Consider the following 18,160-nt stretch of genomic DNA (forward strand, 5'->3'; position numbering starts at 1 on the left):
TTGTGCCCGGCACTGTGCTAGGCACTGAAATTCAGCAAGGAGCCAGAGAAAGATGGTCCTTGCCATCCTGCTGCACTTTCTCTTGTCCGTGTGTGTACATGTGTGCATGTGTTTTCCCCACTCCTCTGGCACATAGTACATACAGTTTTGTTTGGTACAAACATTGTGCATCATCTTCAACTCTAACATAGTAACTGTGGTTTAACTGTGGATCAAGAGAGAGTTGTTGATCTGTTTTAAAAATTATTTTCCTTATAATATAATATAATATAAAATTATATTACCTTATAACCTTATAAGCATATAACTTAACATTGGGATTAGGCTAACTACCTTCCATTAGTCCTTCTTACGGTCTTGATTCCAAGATCCCATCAAATGAAAAAAAAAATGTAGTTATACATTGGCCTTTGGGACAGAATCCAAAACAGAATCCTAAATGTTAAAAAAAGAATAGTCTCAGGGTGCCTGAGTACCTCAATGGGTTAAGCCTCTACCTTTGGCCTGGCTCATGATCTCAGGGTCCTGGGATCCAGCCCCGCATCCGGCTCTCTGCTCAGCAAGGAGCCTGCTTCCCCCCCTCTCTCTCTGCCTGCCTCTCTGCCTACTTGTGATCTCTTTCTCTGTCAAATAAATAAATAAAATCTTTTAAAAAATAGAATAGTCTGTATTGCTCTGTAATATTATACTACCTCATACTGTCTTATAACATAGGAAAAATAGTGATAGCCAGATTCTCTTCAGTAGAATGTGGAAAATTAAATGCAGTTCTACTCAAACCACACAGTATATCCAGAAGTTGTTTTATTCAAACTTGATGTGCTTCTACTTAAGTCATATTAATCAGCATAAATCTTCTTTTTTAAAGATTTTATTTATTTGAGAGAGTATGGGAGAGGACGAGGGGGGAGGAGGTAGGGGGAGTGGGCAAAGGGAGAATAGCTCAGCAGGGAATCTATGTGGGGCTCAATCCAGAACCCTAGGATCATGACCCCAGACCAAGGCAGACACTTAACCGACTGAGCCACCCAGGTGCCGTAGTGTATATCTTAATACAGATATTGTTCTGCACCCTCCCCTTTCTTAATAGCAGGCACACCTGATTGACCTCCTATATATAGAATTTCTGCTCCTGTGTGACACTTTGCAAAAGTGCCTTTATGATAGTTTTTTTTTTTAATTCAAGGTCTTTGAAAACAAGGAAACAGAATAAGTTATATATGTTTCACTTATACCTAAAATAGAAAAGCTTACTAATACTTATAATTATCTGAAGACCACTTCTTTCAGTGATTCAGGTTTTCTTCTTTAACTTAATCTGCCAGTTTGTTTTTAATAAGATGTACTACAGGTTGAATGCCTGCCTTGGGGAAGGGGCTCTGAGGCATACTTCTTGCTATCTGACCTTGAATATGTAATAGTTTCCTGCTTTGCTTGGGATTTCTCCCCTGTGTGCAGTGAAGTTGGCACTTCTCGTTCTAACAGCTGTGAAACACTTCGAATCCAGAAAGAAAGGACAATGCAAATAAGACAATATAGCACTGAGAGAGTTACTTTGCTTAACTAGCCCTTATGAAAGCCTTCTAAACCCAGACAAAAGAGTACAGTGCAAGATGACTTACTCAGTGCTGAGGAGTGAAATTAAGCTTGGGAGTATGAGGGATAGCAACAAGGATTATGAAATCTCAACACATGACTTAAATAAAAATTCATTTAATTTTCTTGTTTATTTAATGGTTACACCAAGCTTTAACTTTTGCCTGAAATCAAAACAGTCATTCAAGGGCTCCTGCAAAGTAAAAGAAATATACCTAATTATATATATATATATAATATATATATATATAATATATAATAGACCTAATTATAAATGATCTTTGTAGAAATTGTGAAACACATCCTTCAATCTCAGTGTTTTCCTCGGATTCAGATCAATATTAATTCAGTTGGATTTCATGGTGGTCACTTGACAGGTCCCCTAAGGACAAAGGTGGATAAAACACAGTTTTACCCTAAAGTGAGACTTAGTCACCTAAAAAATAAATACAGTGTAAATGAAAAATAACTACAGTCTAAATGAATTATGATCACAGGCTCCAAACTTTCCTTTCTGCATTTCTTTTACCCCTTTAGTCTGTTCCATCCTCAGTTGCCAGAGGATTGTTACTGAATTCAAAATGTGGTCAGGCCACTTACCTGTATGAATCTTTCAGTAACTACACATGCTATGCGTGTGAAGTCCATCTCCTTTAATGTTGCTGAAACTGTCCTCCACCAGCTGCTTTCTGCCTGTCTCTCTGAAAAGATTGCTTTTCCCTTCCAAACTCTTGCCTGTATGTTTCTCTATAGCATCGTTCATATTCTCTTTTACATGAAGACCTTCATACTCAGTGCTCTGTCCACCAGGGACATTCTTTTTTTTTTTTTTTTTTTTTTTAGAGGTTTATTTATTTATTTGACAGATAGAGATGACAAGTAGACAGAGAGGCAGGCAGAGAGAGAGAGAGGAGGAAGCAGGCTCCCCACGGAGCAGAGAGCCGGATTCGGGGCTCGATCCCAGGACTCTGGGATCATGACCCGAGCCGAAGGCAGAGGCTTAACCCACTGAGCCACCCGGTGTCCCAACTGGGGACGTTCTTATTTCCACCTCCAATCCTTTGCTGGCACATCTTTTTTTTTTTTTTTTTTTTTTTATACTTTCCCTAAGCAGTCCTTCCTGACCCACCAAGACGCCTGTGATTCCTATCTACTATCATATATGCAACTGTCACACTGTACAAACTGCTGATTCCTCCTCTGGGAAGAAAAAGGACTGTCTCTTAAGTTTACCACAGACATCCCCTGCTCAAGATGTTTCATCATTTTATGTCAATTGATGAAAATGAATTGAGGAATGAGTGCTGAATACTTTAATAAAGTATCTTCAAAGTGAAAATGGAAACCCAGATGAGGGAATAACTGATTCCATCAGTCCTGGGCCCTAAAGGATGTTTGGAAGGAGGTATGGGGGGTGGTGCAGTCAGTTAAGCCACCAACTTTTGGTTTCCGCTCAAGTTGTGATCCCTTGGTCATGAGATGGAGCCCCTTGCCAGGCTTTGTGCTCAGCCCAAAGTATGCTTGAGACTCTGTCTCCCTCTTCCTCTGCCCCTCCCCCCACAGATAAATAAATATTTTTTAAAAAAAAAAGGATGCATGGAATGGAGTTCACCAGGATGTTGAAAAAGGGAAAGGCATGCATGAGCAGAGCCAAGGGTTTGCGGGCTGGAACAGTTCTGGATGAATCCTCTTTGCTTTGGATCCCAGATTTGACATCACTTCTACCAAGTTTCCTCAGAAGCCCTCTTAAAGAGGTTAGATGTCTCTTATATGTGTGCTGAGAGCACTCTTTTATTCTACATGTTATGAAGTACATTTCTGATGTGAAGTTTTAAACCTGAGATCAAAAAGAAAACCACATTCATTGGGAGTAATAAGTTTGGGGTTTTTTTTGTTTTTGTTTTTTGTTTTGAGAGTGAGAGAGGACAGACGGGTACAGGGAGATGGAGGGACAAGCAGACTCTCTGCTGAGCAGGGTTCCAGGCTTGCGGGTTGATCCCAGCACCCTGGGATCATGACCTGAGCCAAAGGGATCGGCTTAACCAACTGAGCCACCCAGGTGTCCCTTAACATGTTAGCTTTAAATAATTTATAATAATAATTGCTACTATTATTAGGTGATAAAGAGGGCACGACAAGGAAAGAGAGAGAAAAACAAACATAAGGAGACATGTACGCCTGGTACCCCACAATCCTGAACATGCATTATCACCACCATGCTGAATGTCAGCCGTTCAGATTCCTTTTCTTCTAACAGATATTTAATGGGAAAAGTCTTTGACTCTGTAGCCACACCACCACATTCCCTTTATATAGGGAAACTAGGACTCCAGGGTTGGACTGGCTTAAACAGCAGCCTCCTGTCTTTTATATCAAATTGCTGTGTCTGATTCATGAATGCGTAGTGAGACTTTTTGCTTGAATAGAGAAAGGTTTAAGGAGTGCTGATGTATCTCGGCCAGGTCACCAGGAATCAAGCAAGCAGTTTAATTCATTCATTTTAAACATTAAAACATTTGACTCAAGCCATCCTCTTTAGAAAAAAAGGGGGAATGGCCGAACAAACTCCCAAGGCTTTGGTAGAGTGGACATACCCAAATATTAATCACAGAGCGGTGGTGAAGCTTTTAGCTTCACACATATGAACTTTAGCCCTTTTGTATTACAGTTGCTTTGCAAATCATGACTCCAAGGCAACAGCCTTATTGGAAACTCCAAGATTAATAATGACTTTATCCAACTTATAGCTTAGGGCAAAACCAGCGACAAAGCCAAGACTCCTGGGCATACTGATCCTGTCAACGCAAGTCCCTGAAAAGCATAACCATGAATTCCATTAGACTTCCCGGGGATCTCTGTGCTTTTCCTGGCCTGTCTTTTTAACATGAACAGGTGATAAATGTGTTTCTTCTTCTCTTAAAACCTAAGCTGGCTTTTCATGGATAGTTAGAAAAATAGAAAAATAATAATCATGGTAATGATGGTGATAATAATTTGCTAATCATTCGACACATTTTAGCTCATTTATTCCTTGCAAGAGCTCAGTGCAGTAAATATATCCCTTTCCCCATATTATAATAAAGAAACAGAAGCTTGGAGAGTTTAACTAATTTCTTAAGAATATACAGCTAGGAAGGTTCATTCAAAGCCAGTTTTTCTGATTTCAGAGTCCAGTCTTTTAACCGCTACGTTCTACCATTCTATTTTGTAAGCCCCCATCGGGTATTTGCACACCTTTGCCAACTCTTTAGCCTACTTACAACCAGAGCTGAACCCTTCCTGTCTTTCAAGCAAGTGTTAATGTGTTAAGAAGCTTTGGGTGGGGGTGTCCTACTTGATTTCTGCTTGGGTCATGATCTTAGGATTGTGAGATCCAGCGGGGTGTCAGCTCTTGCTGGGCGTGGAGCCTGCTTGGTATTCTCTTTCTCCCTCTCCCTCTATACCTCCCCAAGGCCCATGCATGTGCATGCTCTTTCTCTCTTAAAAAACAAAACAAAACAAAAAACACTAGCAGCAGCTTTGGAGACTGCTGACAGATGTGTCTTTGAGTTGCAGCTCTGCCATTTCTTAACTGTGTAACTTTTTCAAGTTAACTAACCTCTCTTATCCTCAGTTATCTGTCTAAGAAATAATAAGAGTAAATATCTGAAAGGGCGAATTGGAACAGTTAAATGAGTTAGTACCTAACGTTAGTGTACCTTAGCAGAGTGCCTGGCACAGAGGAAGAACCCAGTAAGATACTCAGCCTCATTCAGGCTCAGCTCACATGACATGTTCTCTAATAAGTGTTTGTCCTCCTTAATCCAAAGTAAGGCACTACCCAGCATTTACCAACTATATCAGTCATGGCTTTCTAGAACTTGTTCTTTCTTTATAAACACCTGTCTCCTTTTATAGGCTGGAAGCCACTGGAGGATAGGAATGATGCTTAGGTTTTTTAACATCTATGAAAAGCCAAGAACAGTGCTCAATAAATGGTGGCCACATTCTCGTCCAAATATGTATCCATACATCTGACAAAGAATTGTGTGGTCTCCCTCTCTCGGGTTTTGTGTTGGTGCCTAAATGAGTCCGTAGAGAACCAAGAATAAGAATAGCTTTGTTCATATTTGAGGCCTTACTTAAATGTGGCTCTTGAATTATTATTTTTTGCATATTGTCCATCATTCTTACTCAATTTAAGGATGTTGAGGACAGCGCTTCTATTATAGGCGATTTTGTTTCCTCCACCTTAGCCATTAGTACAAAGAGAGCACTCAGTAAGTGGTAAATGTTTGTCATGAACTTTATGAGACTATCACACTTTTTCATTTAATTGTCCAATGTCATAGTCCTATATTATAGCCCCCTTCCCCTCAACCCCATTTCAGAGATGAGGTATATTGAGTCCTAGATAACTAGAAATTTATCCATGATCCACTTCTGTTAAACAGAGAGGTGGAACTTAAATTCAAAGGTGTCTGACCCATAGCCCATTCTCCTTACCAGAAATTCTCAAAAATGGTCTGGCATCAGAATCACCTGGCAACTACTACATCAAAATCTAAAGAGATGGAGCTCTAGAATTGCTAAAACTTACCAGGAGATTTTAGCAAACCATACCAAAGATTTGGTAAGATCTACTCCCAAACACTACTTTATATTTCTTCTAAATGTTTGAATGAGTGAATGAATGAATGATGACTATAATTCTTGCATCAATAATCCACTTCTTTTTTTTTAATATTTTATTTATTTGACAGACAGAGATCACAAGTAGGCAGAGAGGCAGGCAGAGAGAGAGAGAGAGAGGAGGAAGCAGGCTCCCCGCAGAGCAGAGAGCCCGATGCGGGGCTCAATCCCAGGACCCTGGGATCCTGACCCGAGCCGAAGGCAGAGGCTTTAACCCACTGAGCTACCCAGGCACCCCCAATAATCCACTTCTATATTAAGGTTTACTCTCAAACAGTGATCCATGTTTTAAAATGCAAGGATTCCTGAGAGGTTATCTCTTAATTATCTGATACCTTTAAGAGGATTGGCCCTTCAGTGAACAAGGCTTCTATTCCTCCTGAATCCAGATCACCTGCTGGGTCAGACATTGTCATTGCACAGGCTCCTGGGGTGGTCCAGAAACATTCCATCTGCTTGGAGTGATATGTTTGTGCTCTCCTTTATGTTCTCTCTCTCTCTCTCTTAAAAAAAAAAAAAAAAGGAAAGCATTTGTTTTGCTGTGTCAGGTTCATGAATGCACAGTCAGACTTTTTGTCTTGTAGAGGTCTTCTGGCTGGTAGCTTCTTTGGAAGGCTCACCTCAGGCCACTTAAGCAGAGGCAGCACACTTGTCCTTCAGGCGATGGCTGGATAAATGAAATGCAGTTTTAGCCATACAATGGAATATTATGCAGCAGTGAAAAGAAATGAAATATCTGTATATGCTATAATATGAATGAATCTTGACCATTATTCTGCTACAGTGAAAGAAAGTCAGTCACATATTGTATGATTCCATTTGATAAAAAATGTCCAAGATAGACAAATCCATAGAGACCAAAAATAGATTAGTGGTTGCCTAGGGCTGTGAGAGTTTGGTGAGGAATAGGGAATGACTGCTAACAGGTATAGGGTCTGTTTTTGGGGTGATAAGAAGTTCTGAAATTTATTTCGGTGACAATTGTACAATAGTGAGAATATGCTAACTCTACTGAATTAATACACTTTTTTTTTAAAGGGCAAATTTTATATGTGAATTCTATCTCAGTAAAGCTGTCCAAAAGGGTTGGAGGGGGAAAGCAGCACAGGGTGACAGAAGCACGGTAGTAAAATTCTACATGAGAATTGTGAGATTGCCAGAAAAGGCTTCTCAAAGTTCGCCTTCACCAGGAGGATGTGTAAGGATCATCCTTATGAATGGATGCTCACCTTACGGTATCCATGAGCTGACGCTATCAGTAACTTTCTGTGATTTTTTTTTTTCTGTCTTGAACATGTTTCTAGTTTTTTAACCCTCTTCTTTTCCCTAGCCCTTATGTGACTAAGTTAAAAATAATTCCCAGACAAAAAAATACATGAAGTCAGGCACATAGTATTATATTTTTGGAGAAAGGATTACAGATTAAAATGTAAACTATGACTATGGCACTGTATGTTTTTGCCACAAGCAATACCAGCAAGAAAGCTGGTACTCATTATTTACCATGGCAGAGAAGAATGTTCAAGCCAGTAATAATGTTTAAAAGGAAGACATGATTCAGTCAAAGTCTCCATGTGTCAGAGTTGCCACTTTCTTTTTCATCCCTCTGGCCATGGGTAGCTTCAGTGTTGTATTCTGCCCACCTGGACTAATGAGGAAGCCTGATTTCCCGCTTTCTGTCTACCATATTCTCCCTGGGATATATGACTCTCCCTGGGAACTCACCATCCATCACATTGCCTAAGCTACCTCTCTGAAATGCAAACGTGGGACAGTGCAAACCTGGGCATCACAGCCTGGATCCCAGTCTGGCATGAAGGCCTCACTGACTATGACCTGTCATTTTAGGCAAGTTACTTCATCTTTCTGTGACTCGTTCCCCCCTATTTTTAGGGAGCATGAAATGAGGGCAGTATGTCAAGTGTGCTTAGTCCAATGTCAAGCTCAAAGCAGTCACTCTGAGCTCTTGTCATTACACTTATGTCCAAATGCTTCCTTTCTACATAATGAAATCTAACCATTATCAGTGAAATCTAACTATCAGTCACGCAGGGACCCATGCAATCTAATCCAGTTTGTCTTCTCCCTGTTACCAACCTTCTCTAAATGCATCTGGCAAATTTGTGACTTCCAGTACTTCTCAGTCTCTCTCTCTCTGCCGTTCCAGTATCTCTAATCAGAAAAGCCCTTTCTTCATCCAGGAAGACCATAAAGCTATGAAGTGACTGAAGTTTTTCTCAAATTCCTCCTTTCTCTATGTTCTGAAAGCACCGTAGTTGGTTGAGAGAAGTTGACCAAAGAGAATTATGTATTTTTTAAAAGATTTTATTTATTTATTTATTTGACAGACAGAGACCACAAGTAGGCAGAGAGGCAGGCAGAGAGAGGAGGAAGCAGGCTCCCCGCTGAGCAGAGACCCCATGTGGGGCTCGATCCTGGGACCCTGGGATCATGACCAGAGCCGAAGGCAGAGGCTTTAACCCACTGAGCCACCCAAGCACCCTGGGAATTATATTTTATAGGAAAAACAAACAGGACCCCTAGTGGACTAGAGAAGAGGAATGATGGAAATAAGAAAGGCGGGCTTCTTCCCCCCCCCCCTTTTTTTTTTAAGATTTTATTTATTTATTTGACAGAGAGAGAGAGAGAGATCACAAGCAGGCAGAGAGGCAGGCAGAGAGGGGGAAGCAGGCTCCCTGTTGAGCAGAGAACCCTATGTGGGGCTCCATCCCAGGACCCTGAGATCATGACCTGAGCCGAAGGCAGAGGCTTAACCCACTGAGCCACCCAGGCGCCCTGAAAGGAGGGCTTCTAAGCTTAGATCTGGAACAACTGGGCCCATGATGGTGCATTTACTGATATGGGAAAACCTGGAGAAAATGAGGCTATGACAGCCTAGTAATAAAGACGTTCGTGTTAGGTTATGTTTGATACACCAGTCAGATATCCAAATAGATTTGGTAAGCAAGATGTTGAATATTTGAATCGCGGTTTGGGGAATGGTTGGGTCTATGGATATAAAATGGGGAGTCATAACCCTCTAGGTGGGCTTTGGGGAGCCCAGGGGACCAGCAACATTTAGAGATCAGCAAGAGGAAGAGAAACCTGTTAAACAAAAACATGTGAGTTCACTCCCCTAGCACCTGCTTGAAATTAAACACTGTCTCATTTATCTTTGTGCCTAGTGGTATTGGTCATAAAAATCTGATAAATCCTTGTTAATTCATTTCAGTTCTAGAAACAAAGAATGGTAGCCCCTTCGACATCTCCTAGCTATGTACTTCAGTAATCTGGTAACATTTGTAAAATATGTGTGAAGAATGACTCCAACATCCAGCTTAGGTAGAATATGGTGGACAGTTCCATGACTTCTGGAGACAGACTGGTTCTCCTTACCTCCTAACCTCTTCCTATCCCTTCCCCTAGGGTCACACTGCAAAGGGCATGGCCCCGGTGCTCATGTGGGGATGGCACAAAGCCCAGGATCCCAGCATGGTCCTCCAGGCTGAATACCAGGGGGCTTGAGAAAACAGCAGCTGCTGGAGCATATGGGTGACCAGTAGGAATTCCCCTTAGTTTTGGACTGAAGCACTTCCCTGTACACAGTACCCAATTTTCTAAAAGGTTGTGTGAGAAACTTTCTCTAGGATCTTGTCATGTTTTTCACATTGACCTTAACAGTTTAGTATCCATATTTTTCTGACCTCCTCGTTCCTGTGAAGCATTTAAGAATTTGGGTTTTTTTTTTTTTAAGATTTTATTTATTTATCTGACAGAGAGATCACAAGTAGGCAGAGAGGCAGGCAGAGAGAGAGGAGGAAGCAGGGTCCCCGCTGAGCAGAGAGCCTGATGCGGGACTCGAAGCTGGGACCCTGAGATCATGACCTGAGCCGAAAGCAGAGGCTTAACCCACTGAGGGACCCAGGCGCCCCACATTTAAGAATTTGTAAATTAAGACACATCCCTCTTTTTTTTTTTTTTTTCTCTTGTTGGTACTGTTCTGTTTAAGGCTGTATCATCTTTCACCTTGGCAAGTTCAGTAGCCTTCTGTGCAGTTTCCGTGTCCCCAGTTTCTCCCCACTCTGCCACCAGAATAACCATACCAAAGCATTTCCCTGTTAGGGTATCCACCTGCCAAGAACTTTAGCAACTTACCGACTGCTTGCGGGGGTTGGGGGGGATTCCAAAATCTTAAGGTTCGTGTTCCAGGTCTTCCTCAATCTGTCATTTCCAGGCAACCTTTCCAGCATTAGTGCCCATCAACTATATTCTGGGTTAATTGATCAGGCCGCCTCTTTCCCCACAAAATACTTGCTCTGTGTGTGTGTGTGTTTTCCCTGTATCTCGGCACCTGCATTTCGTCCACTCAGGATGCCTCATCTGTTTCTACATCTGTTAACATCCTACTCCTCAAGTTCCAGGCAATGCCACCGTCTTCAAGGAGATTCCTTAGTCACCACATTGGAGGGAGGAGTCCTTGTCTACTCTGAAACAAGTAGTGTTTATTTTTTTAAAGGCAGTTATCAGATAGGTGATGGTGATGATAATGATAACGATGAAGATAGGTAGATAGAGAATAAAGGTTTTATTATTATTATTATTATTATTTGGTCTCGGGACTCTTATTTTCAATTTCAACATAGTGTACCTCCCACAGCATAAAGACAGAACTCTAACAATATTGACTGAATGAGTAAATGAGTCACTCAGTTAATGCAGTACAATTAATCCCCCCCCACCGTAGTTTATCCATTGTATGATTCTAGCTCTTTGTATATGGGATTTTCTTAAACTGTGGACTTTCTATAGGGCAACACGTAGTCATCACATAGTTGACTTCCTTTCACAAATACCAGCTAAGTACCTGGTATATTGCAGATCTTAAGATGGAGTCTGAGAAGCAAGTTATAAATAGGAATAATGTATTCCTGCCCTCACAAAGTTTACAGACTCATGGAGGTGTGACCACCATTAAGTAATGAGGACATGTAATAATCTAGAGGTTCTTTCAGGAGGAACTGATATGGAAGCTGAGACCTGAAAGGTCATAAAAGTTAGCCAAACTAACATGTATGTGTCTGAGGGTGTGGGAATGAGGACACAAGGGAACTCTCGTGAGGAGGCTGGGCAGAGCATGGAGAGGAATGAACAGGGTGGGGAAAGTCTTTATGGGAAGGGAGCAAGAATCACAAAATGAAAGAGCATTTCCGGGGTGCCTTGGTGGCTTAGTCAGGTAAGCCACCAACTCTTGATCTCAGCTCTGGTCTTGATCTCAGGCCATGAGTTCAACACCCACATTGGGCTCCACACTGAGCATGAAGCCTACTTAAAAAATAAATAAATAAGTAAAGGTTTTGTTTTTTGGTTTTGTTTTGTTTTGTTTTGTTTTTCCTTTTAGAAAGAGAACTGAAAGGAGAGGGAGAAATAGAATCTCCACACTGGGCATGGAACCTGATGTGGCGGTGGGGCTCAACCTTACAACTCTGAGATCATGACCTGAGTGGAAATCAAGAGTCACACGCTTAACTGACTTAGCTAGGGCTGGAGAGTAAGTGAGTGAAATAGAGGAGATAAGCTAGGGGAATAGGCAGGTTTAGACCTAAAATGCACTCTGAGATGTGAAAAATATATTCAAATACTTATAGGTCTTTGGAGGATTTTGAGCAGGCATTGATAGGACCAGACCACATCTTTTGAAAGATGGCTCTAAATTCATGTGCCAAGTGGATGAGAGGATCTGGGGGCAGGAGCCCTCAGGAGCAGGATTATACAAGTACTTCAGGCTGAGAGACCCTGCCTGGCCCTTAGCAGAGGTCCCTGCCACAGCCATAATCACCGTCTCTGCCTCTTCCCAGCGCTTCTAGGGCAGCACCTGAGGAGACCTTACCAAGGAGCACCACGCAGTAGATGCTGAAAACATCGCACCCACGATACAAAGCAGTAACATGGCAGCACCTGTTTGAAAGGCATTCATAAACAAGACTCCCTTCAGAAAGGAACAATGTCTAAGAAAGGGCGAAATAAGGGCGAGAAGCCCGAAGCGCTCATCGTCGCCCTTCAAGCTGCCAATGAAGATCTCAGGACCAAGCTCACAGATATCCAGATAGAGCTGCATCAAGAGAAGTCCAAGGTGAGTGAGGCCACGTAGGGTCACAGCCCTGAGAAGGGCTCTGGCCCAGCTCTGCCAGCTGCCCTGCCCCAGTGGCTCCTCTGCCGGTTGCTGGGGAGAGCAACAACCGCTGTCCTTATGGAGATTCTCTTGTGTGTGGCAGGAGGGCCTTGAGCACAGGATTCATAGAAGGTGAGGATAGCAGGTTGGTAAGACTGATGTCTGCCTCCTTAGGAAGCCTGGCTCAGAAAACCAGATCTAAACATTGAGACTACCTGCAACCCCACTACCTGCCCATCACTTGTATGACCCTGGCCAAGTTCCACTGCGCCCTGAATGGGATCTCCCCACTTTGGTACAGACCAAGCTTTCTAAAGTACATCACTTCAGGTCACTGCCCTGCTTAAAACCGTCCGTGGTTCTCTACCTTTCTCAAAGTCAAAGGATTTTCCCTACTATTACAGGATGTTTCTTCCACTTCTCTTTGACTCCTCTCCCACTGCTTCCCCCTCCTCGCCCCCAGATGACTCTGTTCCATCCTCTTCGCTGGATTAAAAGTTAGGCTGATCACATTTAGGGGCTTTACCCCCTTTCCCCAGGCAGCCGTATACCTTTTCCAGGTGTCCGCTCCAGTACCTTTCATCTGCCCCAGTGTCCAAGGCATAATACTTGCCATGTCCAGTTACTCCCACAGTCTATTTTGATTATTTCATAGTGATTTATGTATTTATCCATTTCCTTGTTTAGTGCTTATTTCTATTGTCCAGTGTCATCTCCATGAAAGCAGAGTCTTACCAGACCTCTGTATCCCTACAGCTTAAATAAATGTCTAGAACTGAGAAGCTTATCACGGGTTTGTTGAATGAGTAGAGGAATGAATGAAAAGTGATTCATTTCCTTATACCTTAGCTTCTTCATCAGTAACTTGTTACTGTGATGAGGGTCAAATTAGAGAAGTGTAAAAAGCCGTTGTGATGATTAAATGAGAAAATTCCTATCAAGTGCTCAGAGAGATTCCTGGCACATGGTAAATTCCTAAACAGTTATTTGTAGCAAAATTTTCTAATATGCTCTGCATGTGAATCAGTTACTAATTAGGCTTGGGGAAGTTTCTTTACTTCTCTGAATCTCATCTCATAGTTGGATATGCTAACACTTACTTCTCCAGAGTGATGTGGATATCAAATAGGGATCATGAATAGGAAAGCATTTTCAAATATCTGACACACGTAAGACATTTCTGCTCCCTGCAAACCAGAGACGGCCGTGTCAGCACAAAGTTGCCCTATTTAGATAACTCTTTGTATAGTAACAAAAATAAATGTTCCTGATCAAGCTATCGATCAAAAACTGATATCCTATCATTTTTTTAATCTGTCTCTTCTTCCTTGACATTACTATTAAATCCTAATCATTTATTTTCCTAAAAATCTATTTCTCCTGGGTTCAGCAATAATAAAGCTTGGATCTGCCAGAACCCTTTGCCTCCTGTCTCAGCTAAGCCTTAAAAACCTTGGATAACCAGACCTCAGTGTAAAATTTATGGAGGAAGTCTTTTACCATGAAGCTAAAAGGAATTTGATATCATAAAAGCAGACAAACAGAACAAAACAAAATAAAAACATTTGTTTGAGAGTCAGAAGACCAGGGCATTGTGTTTATCCCTCCTCAGGGACAAATTTAAGTGTCTCAGTATCTCGATTTGTGATTCAGATGACTGAATCTTTTTCTCCATATCTCTATCGCTCAAACCTCACTGTGCATTAGAATAACCTGGGGGAACTTATTAAAAATTGAGACCTTTGGGCCCACAATCTGTGGTTTTGCTAAAGCAGGCACATTGAGAGCCAGGACTTGTAATTCTAGTAGACGGTCCAGGCAGTCCCCACAGAGGTGGTTCTTTGCCTTCGCGTTGGCAAACACAGCACTCTTAAGATTCCATCCAGGTATCATGGTCTAAAAACATTTCATTGGTTTTAACTTTCCCTGGGGCAACATAACATTTCAAGGGAGGCAGACTTCTTTAATTGTAGTAATGACAGGATGACAAACCACATTCATAGGGAGAAGCCTGTCAGTCTGGAGACTGGTAACTATAAACTGATGATGATTTAAAGAGAGCAAACTCAAGAGGTTTCAGAAAGGCAGAGGTCCTGCAGACCCTACACTGCCAATTTTCCACACATTCAACACTTTTAAAAGGGGTGACTCTTGAGCATGGACAGGGCTCCCTGTTTATCCAAGGCCTAGTCTCTAAGTCAGCAGATCAAGCGTAATCTCCCCTTCCACTGACAAGAGCCGGGAAAGTCAGCCTCACGCATAAAAGCACTGTCTTTAGCCTTCTCTCTGCTGTCTTCACCCCACCCCCCATCTCCCTCTCCGTGGCAGTTAATTACAATCCCAGCACAGGGACTAAAACAAAACCCCACTGCCTGTCAGCAGCCTTCCCCAAAGAGCAAAGGGAATTTAGAGGGCAAGCAAGTTATAAAGCAGTTTTATTAAAATAAAAATGATTGTGTTTCCAAAAGTCCAGGTTTTAAGAGAGAGAATTTAAAGAATTCCAAGATGTGAATTCATATTCTCACTTTGGCTCCTAAGCTATGATGATAAAACGACAGTTCAGCTATTGGGAAATGCGCTAAAGAGTGGAAACCTTTGAAATGGTGGAGCATTAGTCATTTTTCCAGAAAGATACATCACCCCTTGACATTTATAGGACACACTGCCGACAGAGCAGAGTCATAAATGCTTTAAAGTGATTACAAAAATAGCTGCACTTTATTGAATGTTTACTATCTATCACACACTGTAATAAGCATATTCAATCCTGACATAATCACACCTCTTTCATGTACCACCTGAGTGACCCTGAGCAGGTTATAAAAATCCCTCAGTGTTTTCCTTTCCTGGTCCATCAAATGGGAAAATAGCAGTATCTCCTTCATAAGAATGTATATGTGTGTGTGTTGGTCTTGAGTGGCTAGTTTGTGTCAAGCATGTTAAGTATTATGAGTCAAGGGGCACCTGGATGGCTCAGTTGTTTAAGCATCCAATTCTTGGTTTCATCTCCGGTCCTGATCTCAGTCGTGGGATCAAGCCCTATGGTGGGATCCGTGCTCACAGCAGAGACTGCTTGTCCCTATCTCTCCCCTCTTCCCCTTCTCCCATTCATTCTCTCTCTCTCAAATAAATAATAAAATCTTCTTTTAAAGTATTATGATTTAATCATAAGTGGGCATTGTTATTCCCATTTTACAGATGAGGAAACAGATTCAGTGAAGTTAAATAATTCACCCAGAGTCACATGTTAGGAGGTGGCAGAGCTGGTTCTTCCACTTCTTCCACTCCCTTTGCCTCTCCTCTAGAGTTTACATTCTTGTTTTCCTTTTTGTGATATATTTTCCCTAGTTTTACTGAGATATCATTGATATACATAATATTCATTTTAGGTATACAGTGTAATGATTTGACATATGCATGTATTAGAAAATGATTACAACAGTAAGTTTATTCAACATTCATCATCTCACAGTTGTAAAATTTTTTCCTTGTAAGATCTCCACAACTTTCAAAAATACAATACAGTATTGTTAACTGTAGTCACCATGCTGTACATTACATCCCCAGAACTTACTCATCTTATAACTAGGAATTTTTCCCTTTTGATCCCCTTCACCCATTTCTCATACTCCTACACCCCCCCTCTGTCTCTGTTAACCACCCATCTCTTCTCTGTATTTGTAGGTTCAAGTTTTTTAGATTCTGCATGTAAGTGAGATCACATGGTATTTGTTTATCTGTCTCTGACTTATTTCACCTAGAAAATACTCTCAAGGTCCATCTCTGTTGTTGCTAATGGCAGGATGTCCTTTTTAATGGCTTAATGATATTCCATTGTGTATGTCTGTGTATGTATCATATATATATATTATATAGCCTGTATATGTATATAATATGTACACTTTTTCTTTATCCATTCATCCACTGATGGACTTAGGTTGTTTCCATGTCTTGTACTTCCTGTGCTCTTTAAAAATGTGAAGATCTTGAAAAAACTGGAAGCATTAGGCAAAGGGAGAGAGACTATCAGAAGTTTACTCTCCACTGTTAACCAAATTTCAAAGAAAGAAACGAAGTGTTGGGGGTGGGGGTATGAACATACCTGAATCCTTCTCTCATAGGTCTGCATTTCCACTGGAGGGAAATGAAACAAAAAGACTAGACATAATCAACATCTAATGAATAGAAATTTGTCTGAAAGATTTTCCAAGCACCGATAGTAATAAGCAGGTAAGCAGGTCATTCTGACTGAACTTCAAGTACAACGCCCAAGGAGATGGAACCATGGGGTGGAGAGGAAAGAACACACAGTGGGGCCTCTGTGCCATGTGTCCTTGTCATTTCCGAGCCTGCATTTTCCCATCTCTAAAATGAATGGATTGTGGGCAGCAGAGAGTTGCTATGGTCCCTCCAAAATGGTAGGGATTGGTCAGGGAAGGCAGCCGTGTGCTCTGTCTCTTCCTGCACTGAGATAGCACTTAGGACCCGCAGGTGTCAGCCCCACTCTGACCGCCTGGTCCAAGTAACGCTCTGACATCCATTTACTCTATCACATCACCCTGCTCCATCTTCAGCATAGAACTTTGTACTGCCTGAAGTGATTTTGTTCTTTTGCTTATGCATTGCCCACAGCCTAACCACCCCCCCGCCTTTCTCCAGTAATATGTAAGCTTGTTATCCGTAAGAGACCATGTCTTCTTAAGGGATCCCCTAAGGAAGGCGTCTTCCGCGCTTTGAATGCTGCCTGGCATGCTGGAAATGCTCGATACTGCTTATGCAATACATTTTCATGTTCCCTTTTAAAAACTTCCCAACAACCCCATGGCAGAAATACAGTTACAGTATTTATTTAGATGGAAAACTCCAGGCTCACGCAAAGAAAAGATTTCCACCCAGGTCTGTCTTTTTTTTTTTTTTTTTTTTGACCGGCTCTCTGAGCCATTAGACTTTAGTGTTTTCCTCTCTCTCTCCTGTCGACAGCGTGAGGCCATGATCTGCAGCCCAGGGTTGTGTGAGCTCACTAGGGATTGCTGTGAGATGTGGAACCCACCCACCTATTCCCAAGGGCTCCCTCCTTTCCCTCAGAGACAGCCTTCATTGTAGGTACAAAGGCTTCTATTTTTTCATTTTCTGGGAGGAAAGCAAGGTGTGATTACTATTCCAGTTTCAGGGAGAAAGAAAATGAGTTCGAATGGTTTAACTGATGTGCTCCCGATGACACAGGGAGTAGTAGAGGAGCTAAAATGGAAATTCCCAAATGACCTGGGTAATGCTGAGTATCTGAACTCCTCTAGAACTCCCAGAGAATCAGCCAACCCTTTTCCTCAAATGACTGCTCCAAAGCCTCCATGCTCAGCGCCCCAATTTGGGATGCAGCGTTTCTTCTTTTATGTGCCTTTAGTTTTTTGTTCAGGAAGCCTTGTGTCTAAAAGTAAGAAATGAAAAAATAGAAGCCTTTGTACCTCTACGGGTTGTATAAAATTTTCCTTATAAACAAACTTCTATAGGGCAGCTTTTTATCTTCTGACTGCAAGTTACTAAGTGCCCATGAGCCTCCCTGCCTGCCTACTGTGAGTTTAGATATCCTGGAACATCCAGTGCAGATAATCCACACCCAAACTCATGTTAGCTTGTCTTGCCTTCCTCACCTTGGATCAGGCCATCCAGTTTTTCATCCTAGATTTCTAAGGTCACATTAAAGCTCAGACATGACCATCGTTATCT

General features: G+C 41.8%; 1 protein-coding gene across 10 annotated transcripts in view; it reads left to right on the forward strand.

The window, feature by feature from the left end:
* Nucleotides 1–18,160, forward strand: part of JAKMIP2 (janus kinase and microtubule interacting protein 2) — a 167,138-nt gene that overhangs the window by 85,254 nt on the left and 63,724 nt on the right. For 9 of the 10 annotated variants that reach the window (XM_044224903.1, XM_044224936.1, XM_044224897.1 and 6 more), the window contains one exon: nt 12,123–12,397. In XM_044224903.1, the coding sequence (XP_044080838.1) occupies nt 12,269–12,397 (129 nt within the window). In that variant the 5' untranslated portion in view covers nt 12,123–12,268. Of the gene's footprint in view, nt 1–12,122; nt 12,398–16,557; nt 16,667–18,160 lie in introns of those variants that run through there. The other variant, XM_044224954.1, reaches the window with a different exon arrangement.

The sequence above is a fragment of the Neovison vison genome, chromosome 1 (genome assembly GCF_020171115.1).
Source record: "Neovison vison isolate M4711 chromosome 1, ASM_NN_V1, whole genome shotgun sequence".
NCBI classification, from domain to species: domain Eukaryota; kingdom Metazoa; phylum Chordata; class Mammalia; order Carnivora; family Mustelidae; genus Neogale; species Neogale vison.